We start from the raw sequence: 12,480 nt of genomic DNA on the forward strand, positions 1-12,480 counted from the left end.
AGTAATTTTCTTCCACCAAGTTACTGAGAAATAACCAACCTTTTAAGAAAAAAGACAACAAAAAAGTGAGCTATAGTTAATATTCATAGGAAACTGGGCAATTGTACATTTTTGAATGTGTGAATTAGCTATTGTGAAATTGCATAACTTCTGCAAATGACTTTATGAAAATTAACCAGTAGTACGACTAAACTTCAAAAATGCGACAGTTATGCATTAGTTACTTCCATGTACTCAAGCCTTTGTGAAGCCATTCACAGCTTAGTACAGGGGTGTCAAAGTCCCTCCTCGAGGGCCGCAATCCAGTCGGGTTTTCAGGATTTCCCCAATGAATATGCATGAGATCTATTAGCATACAATGAAAGCATTGCATGCAAATAGATCTCATGCATATTCATTGGGGACATCCTGAAAACCCGACTGGATTGCGGCCCTCGAGGAGGGACTTTGACACCCCTGGCTTAGTACATTGGCCTCTGAAAATTATTTGAGACCCTAACCAATATATTTGCCAAACTATTGAAATCAGGAGCATTTTGTCTAGTTTTTCCTTCATACCCAAGGGCAATGATTACAAGATTTTCGAAAAGGTTTCTCTCATCTTGCGCCAGTGGGAGCATTGCTTGAATCATCTGATCCTAAGAGGGTAGTTATATAATCAGGCACCTAGTTTAAGGCAGCCAAAAATTACCTGGAGAAGGACTGCAATTGCCTGGCAGAGTTACACATGAGAATGGACCAGATATTGTGCCATTCAAGGATTAAAGTGTATAATTATGATCAACTTGAAAAGATGAAGGTGGACAGAGCCATGGAACTGGACGGGATTCATCCCAGTATATTGAAGGAGCTCACAAAGGTTCTGTCGGGTCCATTTAAAGATTTGTTCAATAAATCCCTGGAGACAGGAGTGGTTCCAAGGGATTGGAGAAGAGCGGATGTGGTCCCTCTTCACAAAAGTGGTCACAGAGATGTAGCAGGAAACTACAGCCTCACTTTGGTTATTGCAAAAATAATGAAAATGTTGCTGAAGGAGAGGATAGTGAATTTCCTAGATTCTAATAGGTTACTGTAATATAAACTGAGATTTTTAGGCCACAAAAATGGGGTTTTGGTTTATATTTGAGTCTACTACCATAGTTTTAAAAAAATATCCAAATTTAAGCCTACCGGGCTATGGGGAATGGAGTCGCGGGTCAGGGGCAAGCACGGACATGTGAGACATGCAGCTGATTCATCCCTGCGGCGGCTCTAGCAGTCCTCCATGCTGTTTTCTGGCTACCGGGAGGAGGGGGGAGTGAGGAGTCAGCAACGCATCCAGATTGGGAGCAATCCCGCCTTCAGTCCTGTCTCGGTCCCAGACCTGCTAAACTGTCTGTTAATAACAAAGCCAGACACCACAGGGTGCTTTCCCTTTTTTTTTTTTTATACTTATATCTTTTATTATTTTCAATTTAAATTCCAAGTATTACACTTGTACAGAAAGCAAGAATAGAATAAATATCAAATACAATACAAATGTAAATCCTAAATTAACAAATATACTATTTATGCTCAAGTCCTCAAATTGAGATCCAAGAATTAAAGAAAATTGGCGAAATTATAAAGAAAAATAATAATTTTTAAGAAACTGAGAGCTATAGCGATGAGATGAGGTCATAATATCCAAATTATAGGGCTCAAAGATTATTTGCATTCAGACGAGACATTGCCACGAAATTTGTCAGTTGTGATGGTTCAAAAAACACATATTTAAGAGTACGGTAACACACAATACATTTACATGGGTGTCTCAAATAAAAGGTTGCCCCCAAAGATAAAACCCCAGATTTCAAAAGAAGAAATTCACGGCGGCGCCTTTGCGTCTCCCGTGCTAAATCTGGAAACATTTGTATTTTGTAACCAAGAAAACTTTTTTGTCTATTTTTAAAGTAAAGTTTTAACAACTATGTTTTATCAATTGGCAAAGCTAAAGTAATGATCATAGTGGCTGGTGATGCTAAATCCTTCTCTGATGTTTCTAAAATCTGTGAAATGTTTAAAGGTTCTTGATCTGAAGATTTTACTTTTTGTTGTTGATTTTGTTCTTTATCAGGCAAATAATAAACTCGTGAAAATGGTGGTAATGATTCTTCAGGTATCTCCAAATTTTCCACTAGATATCTCTTAAGCATATCTCTAGGTGTTACCAACTCAAGTCTTGGAAAGTTAATTAACCTTAAATTGTTGCTACGTGAATTGTTCTCAAGCATTTCAATCTTCTTCCTTAGGTTAATATTGTCTTTAACTAAAGTCTCTTGCATTTGTTTCGATGTTACAATTTCTTTTTATATTTTTTGAATGGATGAGTTAGAAGTGTTCATTTCTTTTCTTAAATTCTTCAGTTCTTTATTATGTTCCTTAATTTTCCCTTCAATTTGTTGAAATGTAGGAGTAATATTTTTAACAAAACCAGCCATTAAGTCCCGGGTGCCTTCCCTTTTGCCAAACCGCTTAAGGCTCTGCCGGTCTTGATCCTGTCCCCCTCTGAAGTTACTTCCTGATTTTTAGGAGCGAGATTGAGACCGACAGAGCCTATACCAATTTAGCAAAAGAGAAGACCCCCCCCCCTCCCGCAATATCTGGCTTTGTTTTAGCCAGCCAGTTTAGTGGGACCAGGACAGGACTGAAGGCAGGGCTGCTCACAAACCGGATGCACCGCTGACTCTTCACTCCCCCTCCTCCTGGCGACTGGCAAATAGTGTGAAGGACTGTTGCCAGGAGGAATCAGCTGCCTGCCTCGCATGTCGGGCCTCCCATGACCCCACGACTCTGTTGGAAGAAGCAAAGGGTAAAAGGTGATGGGGAGAGATCTTGGATGTAGGTGGAGGGAGAAAGAGAAAGATGAGGTGTTGGAGGAAAGAGGGGGGGATAAGATCTGCTGGATGGAGGGGGCAAGATAGTAGATCCAGGTTAGAAGAGTGAAAATAACGGGGGCAAGAGAGAGAAAGAGAAGATGCTGGAAGGGGGCAGAAAGGGAAAAGTTAGCAAAAAAAACCCTGGAGAAATGGAAGCAGATAGAGATGCAGAAAAATAAATGGAGGAAAACTGAAAGGAAAAGTTTAAAGTCAGAGATGGATGTAGGAGAGGAAATGAAGACAGGAATGAGAGAAAAGGCAGATAGATTGCAGACCCTGGAAAGAAAATTAAGAAAAAGCAGAAACTGGGATTAACATGAATAAAATGGCCAGGCAGCAAAGGTAGGAAAAATAATTATTTTTTATTTTTTATTTCATAAACAGAAAATGCAGTTGTACTGTAAATTTGCACTGCTTTCTTTTTATATTCCAAAGTGTAGCATGCTATTTCTCTTTCTCTGATGTTGAACTGCATATGGCTTCATGAGGTTTAAGTTTGATTTTTGTCTACATTTATGTAAGTTTGTGGTTGCTTGTAGTTGCGTTTTCCTACGTGGGGCTTTGTTGAGAATATATTAGCTTTGGGATATATGCATTACAGATATTTGTATTATGTTTAGTGACTTACAAGATAGCTGATGGGGAGGGAGGGTGAACAGTCTTTATAGACTGGCTCACCATGAAAACCCAAATTTCTAACCTTGGTTTATATTCAAGTCAACCTTTTTTCTCCCTTTTTGGAGGGAAAAAAAAAAGATACCTCAGTTTATATTCGGATTGCTATATATTCGAGTATATACGGTACAAGATCCGAGACGACATGGTTTTACTAAAGGTAAATCATGCCAAATGAATCTGATTGAATTCTTTGACAGGGCGACCTGAGAATTGGCTTGAGGACAACGAGTGGTGGACACCTGGAATGTGCTTCCAGAGGGAGTAATAGGGCAGAGTACAGTACAGGGGTTTAAGAAAGGATTGGACAATTTCCTGCTGGAAAAGGGGATAGAGGGGTATAGATAGAGGATTACTGCACAGGTCCTGGACCTGTTGGGCCGCCGCGTGAGCGGACTGCTGGGCATGATGGACCTCAGGTCTGACCCAGCGGAGGCATTGCTTATGTTCTTATGTTCTTATGACATATGCTAGATATAATTTACTTAGATTTCAGCAAAGCCTTTGACACAGTTCCTCATTGAAGGCTCTAAAAAACTTGACAGGCTGAAGTTAGGATCCAAGTGGTGAACTGGATTAGAAATTGGTTGATGGAGAGATGGCAGATGAATGTGGTTAATGGAATTCACTTGGATGAAGGAAGGGTGAGTAGTGGAGTGCCCCAAGGATCAGTGCTGGGGCCGATTGTATTCAATATATTTGTAAGCAACATTGACAGGTTAGAAGGTAAGGTTTGCCTTTCTGTGGCTGATACCAAGATTTGTAACAGAGTGGACATCCAGAGGGAGTGGAAAACATGAAAAAGGATCTGCAAAAGTTGGAAGAATGATCTAATGTCTGGCAACTAAAATTTAATGCAAAAAAGTATAGAGTGATGCGTTTCGGCAGTAGAAATCCGAGGGAGATGTATTTGCTGGGAGGCAAAAGGCTGATATGCTCCTCCCATGGCCATGCCCCCTTTGGGTTGCACACTGTCGGACCGTGGGAGGTAGCCCTTATCTAGGGGTCCTTTTACTAAGGCGCGCTAGCCGATTTAGCGCACGCTAAATGCTAAGGCATCCATTATATTTAGTGCGCGCTAAATCGGCTAGCGTGCCTTGGTAAAAGAGGGGACTAGTGACTAGCACTGAAATCCCAGTGTATTTTTAGCTGTGTCTGACATTGCCGACCAAGCCAAGGCTGGCTAAATTATAGCGGCTAAAGAAGGATGTAATGTTTAGGTCTAAGCTTAGTTTAGGTACTAAGCTTAATTAGTCAACCAGGGAACATTTAGGTACTTAGTTTAGGTAACTTAGTTTAGGTACTAAGCTTACTTTAGGTAACTTAGTTTAGGTACTAAGCTTAGTTAGTCAGCCAGTGAACATTTAGATACTTAGTTTAGGTACTAAGTTTAGTTAGGTAACTTAGTTTAGTTTAGGTACTAAGCTTAGTTAGTCAGCCAGGGAACATTTAGGTACTTAGTTTAGGTAACTTAGTTTAGGTACTAAGCTTACTTTAGGTAACTTAGTTTAGTTTAGGTACTAAGCTTAGTTAGTCAGCCAGTGAACATTTAGGTACTTAGTTTAGATACTAAGTTTAGTTTAGGTAACTTAGTTTAGTTTAGGTACTAAGCTTAGTTAGTCAGCCAATGAACATTTAGGTACTTAGTTTAGGTAACTTAGTTTAGGTACTAAGTTTAGTTTAGGTACTAAGCTTAGTTAGTCAGCCAGTGAACACTGATGCTAAACGGCTATGTCACATAACATAGTTGGTGACCGGGCTAGCTGCTGCCCAAGATATTCAGCAGGTGATAGGTGGCTATCTCCCACTCAGTATTAGCAGTTAGCTCTATTAGCTCTATTTAGCTGGCCAGGAGCTGTTTTGGCTGCCTAAATAGCACTGAATATTGGGCGGTATGGGATTTAGATGCCCAGTGTCATAGACCAGCAGGTGCAAATCTTAATCGATGCTAATTAATGTCAATTATTTCTTATTAGCTTCCAATTATTCATGATTAACAGCTCTTTAGCCAGTTAAGTTGCCATATTTAGAATCCAGTGGGATAATTCGCAAATGAACTTTGGCAATGTGCAGGTGAGTGGAGAGGGGGACCAGTTTTTCTTGCGGAAAGAATAAGCGTCTAGAGGAAAAATGGTGTGAGGAAAACAGCGGACCAGCAAAGGGAAGTGAGAAACAGAGGTGCAAGCCGATTCTGGTGGGAAGTGAGACGATCTAGCTCCTTTACAGCAAAAGATAATAGAGACAGTGGCGTAGTAAGGAGGGAGAGCAGTGGGGGGCGGGGCAGACTGCCATGGGTGTCATCTTGGTGAGGGTGCCTGCACCTCTCTGCCTCCCCCCCACCATGCCACACTCATGCCCTCCCTGTCTCCTTCACCTTCCTCTTTAAATCTTTGCCAGTGTGAGCAACTTCTCCGGCCTGCTGCTTGAGTTGGCCTGGCTCCCCTCTGACATCACTTCCTGGTTGCGGAGCCAGGAAGTGATGTCAGAGGGAAAAAGCCAACACCGGCACAAGCAACAAGTCGGAGAAGCTGCTCGTGCTGGTGAAGATTTAAAAAGGGACGGGGAGGAAGAGAAGGCGTGAATGTGGCATGGGGGGCACAGAAAGAGCAGAGAGGGGGGGCACCACCGTCCCAGGTGCCTCCTATCCTTGCTACATCACTGAATAGAGGCCAGTTGCAGTGAGACCAAATCCTGGGAAACTGAAATTTGTTCTGCCGTAGTCCAGTACTATAATAATTTGCCACTGCAGCTGCTGTCTCTTAGTAAGCCCTCTCTTTCTCCATTTGTCTCTCTTAGGTTTCACTCGCAACACAAGCAGCGTGTCGCCCCATGGGTACGTGCCAAGCACCACCCCTCAACAGACAAACTACAACTCGGTCACAACCAGTATGAATGGTTATGGTACTGCTGGGATGTCCAACTTAGGCGCTTCCCCCACTTTTCTAAATGGGTCGGCAGCCAACTCTCCTTATGCCAGTAAGTGCTCTATGCTCTATTTCTCTTAAGCAAGAGGCTAGGATGTGTTGGCTTCTGCTCAGACATCTTCCTCCCTAAAGGAATGACTTTTGAAACATATTTCAAGCAGAGGTCTCATCACACTTGCTCTGCCGTCCAGACCTTGTGAAATCTTAAAGCTGCAGGGACGAGGTCTAGGCACCTTGGTTAATATTCTCTGGTTTGCCCTCATTTGCCAACCTGTAAAATAAAGCACTGTGCCTTAAACAGATTACTAAGGTTTTCAAAAGCTATCATGTTTCCCTCAAATTTGCAAGCTCGGGTGATATAAATATAAATGTCAGTCAGGCAAAAAACCCAGATCCTTCTGCTGAGACATGCTGTTTGCAGTATAATATAGTGTGTGGTAGGGATTATAACACAGCACCTACAAACATATCGCACAAGAAAAACACCCATTTTTTTAAGGCAATCAAGCAGAAGTGCAGGAATTTAGGCTTCAAGTGCTGCAAACAGATCAGGTTTTCAAGATAGCCATAAAGAATATGAATGAGATAGATCTGCATAGTTCCTGTCCGTATTATTTGAAAATCTCTCTCATGCATATTCCATAAGGGATATCCTGAAATCTTTACTTGTTTGCAGCACTCGAGGCCTGAACACCCGCTTCAGTGCAGTAATGTCATTCATACAGGGCAGGATTAATTCGTCGAGGGCCCCTAGGCACCCAAATGCACTGGGCCCCCTGCCCCGCCCCACCCTACCATGCGTCCAGGTGGAAACAGGAAGCTGCATCAGAGGGAAGATTTGGGCAAGCAGCGCCGCTTCCAAAATTACAGTTCCCGTTGCCTTTCTTACCCACATTGCTTGCTTTTCTTACTTTACGTCTATTGGGGGGGCCCGCGTTTCCGATCGATGCTGGAGGGGCCCATCGCCGTTTGGAAAAAACAATGTTGATGCCCTCCTTCATCGGGCCCCCTGACCATTTCGGGCCCTAGGCACGTGCCTACTTGGCCTGTTGGTTAATCCTGCCCTGCATCTATATACCATTATAGAATAGGTTTCCCGAATTCTCAGTTTTCCAAAATGACTTCTGCAGAAATTGTTGTCTGCTCCGAAACAGATGCAAATACGAGCTTCCACTTGTATATGTGTGTACTCTATGCATGCATGTGTGTGCACGTACATTGCAATTCCCTCTCGGCTCTTTCTAAACTGCGCCCCCCTGAGAATGCCTATGCATACTCTCTGTGCACTTTTTACACAGGCAGTTAGTTACTCGCACACGACTTTATAATTGTCAGTTCCACGTGTGCAACATGCTTTACGCTCTGAAAGGGGTTTCTAAAATTACCTGCAAGTACAGAGATGACCATTTAAAAGTGATTTTCAGGAGTAAAAAACAGTGTTCGGCTCACAGAAATCAGCTTTTTGAATACAGCACAGTTTCCCTAAGGGCAAACTCACACCTGTGGTGTCTCTGCAGGGATAATTCTGTTGAAAAGGAGCTAATGTACAATTATACACATACAAGATTAATACTGCCACCACTGGCGTAGTAAGGGGGTGCGGTCCGTCCCAGGCACGGTCTTTGTAAAGGGCACAGGCACCTGTCCTCCCTTCCGCCCCCCTGCCAGGCAGGTGTGCCCCTTCCCTCCGTGCACGAGCAGCATTATGAACATGCTGCCCGCGTCGGCTTTCTCTGATGTCACTTCTGGGCACTGCGACTAGGAAATAATGTCAAAGGGATAGCCGACACGATGCAGGCAGCAAGTTCAAGTCACGCGATGATGTCACGCGTGCATGGGCACGATGTCATCGTGTCATATCCGTGCATGCACGGATGCTCTACTGCACGAAGGAAAGCTTTTCAAAACCTGGACAAGGTATCGGGTTTTGAAAAGCTATCCGGACATGTCCGGGGAAATCCGGACTTCTGGTATCCCTAAACCAGTGGTCTCAAACTTGCAGCCTGGGAGCCACATGCGGCCCGCCAGGTTCTATTTTGCGGCCTGTAGTCTTACTAGTGCTGCCCGCTCTTTGTAGCGTCCTCTGGCTTCCCCTCTGGCCTCTCGCTCTTACCTTCAGATAATTACCACAGCTTACAGAGAGGATTGCTGGTGCTGTAGCGATCCTTGCAGGCTGCTGTCCTCAGCAGCATGTTCCCTCTGCCGCGATCCTGCCCCTGATGTCAGAGGAGGGGGCGGGACCGCGGTCGAGGGAACGTGCTTCAGAGGCTGATGGCAGCCTGCAAGGAACGCTACAGCACCGACGATCCTTTCTGCAGGCTGCAGTAATTAGCTGAAATTAAGACCAGGAGGCCGGGGGGGGGGGAGTTGGAGGACGCTGCAAAGAAGGGGGGAACATGCACACCTTCGGGGGGAGGGGGGAGATTTATAAACTATAAAGAGTTTTACCTCGTGCAAAATTGTCATTTCTTTAATAAGACATTACCTTTTTTTTTTTTGTGGCCTTCCAAGTACCGACAAATCCAAAATGTGGCCCTGCACAGGGTTGGAGTTTGAGACCTAAGAGACCACTAATTAACATATTTCGACCAGTTAAAGTAATTCACTGCTATAAAGCTGCCATCTTTGACACACACTTCTTCTCACCTAGATATAGGAAAATGCACCTTTGAAAACCTAGCCGGTTACTTACCCAAGGTCGCTGAAAGTTAAGTGCTGGGATGGTGTGTTTTAAGCGTGACTTCTATAATGGCAGTTCTGTTATACTGTAGTATATTAGGGTAAGTCTGCAGCTACATGACTATTTTAAGGGGTGTCAGGTCAAAAGCGCGCCAGGACAAAGGTGCACGCAGACAACTGAGCGCAACGTGGAGGCGCGCGCCGAAGAAAATGACTGTTTTAAAGGGTTCTGATGGGGGGGTGTGGGGGGTAACCCCCCACTTTACTTTATACAGATCGCGCCGCGTTGTGGGGGGTTTGGAGGGTTGTAACCCCCCCTCCATTTTACTGAAAACTTCACTTTTTCCCTAAAAAACAGGGAAACAGTTAAGTTTCCAGTATAATGAGGGCGGTTACAACCCCCCAAACCTCCTCACAACGCCGCCGCGATCTGTATTAAGTAAAGTGGGGGGGTTCCCCAACAAAACCCCCCCGTCGGAGCCCCTAAAAACACTCTTTTTCTTCGGCGCGCGCTTCCGTCATGCGCTCAGTTGTCGGCGCGCACCTTTGTCTTCGGCGGTTTTCTCTATGAACCATTTTAAGGTGCAAACAGTTACACCAGCCAAATAGATAACTCTTTTTTTATAAATCTTTATTGATTTTCAATTAGTAACAGTGCAATACATATGAATCTGAACGTATAACAAACAAGAAAAACACTTTGAACTTACAAATATTCAAAAGTCATTTTTTCCCCCACCCCCTTTACTTAATCAATAATATAAATGCAATTATTCTTCCAATAACCCACTCTTATTTAAAGCAGTAATACATTCCCACCCTGGATGTGTAAGGAAATCAGACAAAAATTAGAGAGAAATGCCAACTATATAGAAGCAATAAAAGATGCCAATGGGCCCCACACCAAGTTAAATACATTACTATGCCCCAATACCTCAGCATTCATTTTTTTCATATTTGTAGCTGGAGCATAAGTTCCCCCACCAAAAAGGGAAGTTAAAGCGATCATAGTTCTTCCAATTACGTGTTATCATCTGCATGACTATTCCCGTCATAATTAAGAAAAGCCGGCATTTATAACGATCCATGTCTCACATTCCGTCTATGTGTGTCTCAAATATGTCTAGATTGTATTTAATGTTCCAAAACCTGACGCCTCAGCCCCACCACTCCACCGCAATATTCAGTTTAAAGAGCGGGAAGTTTGATGTGGGTGCCTCATCATTGGCTGTCGGGTTTGTAACGTTATTTAAATCGTTGTGATTTTTGCTTTTTATTTTTTATTCACTTCTAAATAAATTTTAAGAAATTTTAAGAAATAAATATTCCAAGACTCTTCAGTTTTTGAATGTCATGGTGTAAACTCTAAAAGTTTTTTATATACTTATCTCAGCATAAACCCAGGGAGTCAGACCCGACATGTTTCACAAAGATGTGTTTTATCAAGGGTCTCCCAAGGGCGCCGCTGCCATCCGACTCAAGTGGAGTCGGATGGCAGCGGCGCCCTTGGGAGACCCTTGATAAAACACATCTTTGTGAAACATGTCGGGTCTGACTCCCTGGGTTTATGCTGAGATAAGTATATAAAAAACTTTTAGAGTTTACACCATGACATTCAAAAACTGAAGAGTCTTGGAATATTTATTTCTTAAAATTTCTTAAAATTTATTTAGAAGTGAATAAAAAATAAAAAGCAAAAATCACAACGATTTAAATAACGTTACAAACCCGACAGCCAATGATGAGGCACCCACATCAAACTTCCCGCTCTTTAAACTGAATATTGCGGTGGAGTGGTGGGGCTGAGGCGTCAGGTTTTGGAACATTAAATACAATCTAGACATATTTGAGACACACATAGATTACTATTAGTCTGGATTATATCAAATAAATACTTTTGCCACACGGTTTGTAAGCTTCACATTCCGTCTAGACAGAATTCCAGTACAATAAAGAAAAAGCAGACCCGGTAAAGTTGATCAACAGGGTCATCTCTATAGAATCCACTGATTGCCCTGGTTTCTCCCCACCTTCACACTTCCCAGTACAACCTGCTCTCGTTAAAGAAAACCTGTATTTTAGAATAGTAGAGGAGGAACAAGAACATCTCCCCACTTCAAGAGAAGATTTCCAGTCATGAAAGGATGGAGCCCCCAGTGCTTGCAGAGCGGTTCGTATGGAAAGTGATCTAGTCTATGTTTGCAATCATTCTCCTTTTTACCTTTGAATTCTTCGTCTACGGAAATTCTGCTGACAAGACCATTTTATATAGTCACAGAGGTCCTTTTATAAAGCAGATTCACCCTTCTGAGGTGGTTTTAGATTTTATACAATCCAGGTGAAGGATCCCTGTGCTTCAAATAGGTCTTGAAGAATTCACCATAAAGCCCAAGGGTCAGAGAGAGGGAAACTCAAAATGTGCTTATGAGTAGACAATAAGATGAGTACCTGGAGCTTTCAATGTTCCGAAATGTTTATCACTTCCACCTGTTGTATGATCACTCTATCACCTTGTGACATAAAAATTATCTGCCAGCAATTCTATTTTATTTATTTATTGAAATCATTAATGTTATAAGATACTTCTCACTTTATTAACTGGATCCCCATGCTTACTGGTACCCACTTTATACATGCTAAATTTTAAATATAAGAACATAAGCAATGCCTCCACTGGGTCAGACCTGAGGTCCATCGTGCCCAGCAGTCCGCTCACGCGGCGGCCCAACAGGTCCAGGACCTGTGCAGTAGCCCTCTATCTATACCCCTCTATCCCCTTTTCCAGCAGGAAATTGTCCAATCCTTTCTTGAACTCCAGTACCGTACTCTGTCCTATTACGTCCTCTGGAAGCGTATTCCAGGTGTCCACCACACGCTGGGTAAAGAAGAACTTCCTGGCATTCATTTTGAATCTGTCTCCTTCTAACTTTTCCGAATGCCCTCTTGTTCTTTTATGTTTTGAAAGTTTGAAAAATCTGTCCCTCTCTACTCTCTCTATGCCCTTCATGATCTTAGCATGATTGATAGAGCATTTTCTGGTAGGAGAAGACACTTGGTAATGTATTTAAGCTATTCCTGCGATGTGTTCTTACATATTTATAGAAAACATCGAATGCTTAATGGATTCATCTCTGAGTGAAATGTGATTGTGTTTTTTTTCCTTGGTTTCTTTGGATTTTTTTTTTTTTCCAGTTGATCCAATAATCCTCAATCCATTTGTTGAGCAAAATGTTCAATCATGACCTGAAAATTAAAAGGTTGAGCTCCTAATGAAATCAATAAATTAATCACTCCATGGTAGCAAT

At 42.6% G+C, this 12,480-nt stretch overlaps 1 protein-coding gene across 6 annotated transcripts in view; it reads left to right on the plus strand.

Annotated features, from left to right (window-relative positions):
* The window catches only part of EBF1 (EBF transcription factor 1), a 591,182-nt gene that overhangs the window by 563,610 nt on the left and 15,092 nt on the right, over nt 1-12,480 (plus strand). For all 6 annotated transcript variants that reach the window (XM_033927092.1, XM_033927095.1, XM_033927093.1 and 3 more), the window contains exon 14: nt 6,369-6,548. In XM_033927092.1, coding sequence (XP_033782983.1) covers nt 6,369-6,548 — 180 coding nt within the window. The remainder of the gene's footprint in view (nt 1-6,368; nt 6,549-12,480) is intronic.

The sequence above is a fragment of the Geotrypetes seraphini genome, chromosome 18 (assembly GCF_902459505.1).
Source record: "Geotrypetes seraphini chromosome 18, aGeoSer1.1, whole genome shotgun sequence".
In the NCBI taxonomy this organism is placed as follows: domain Eukaryota; kingdom Metazoa; phylum Chordata; class Amphibia; order Gymnophiona; family Dermophiidae; genus Geotrypetes; species Geotrypetes seraphini.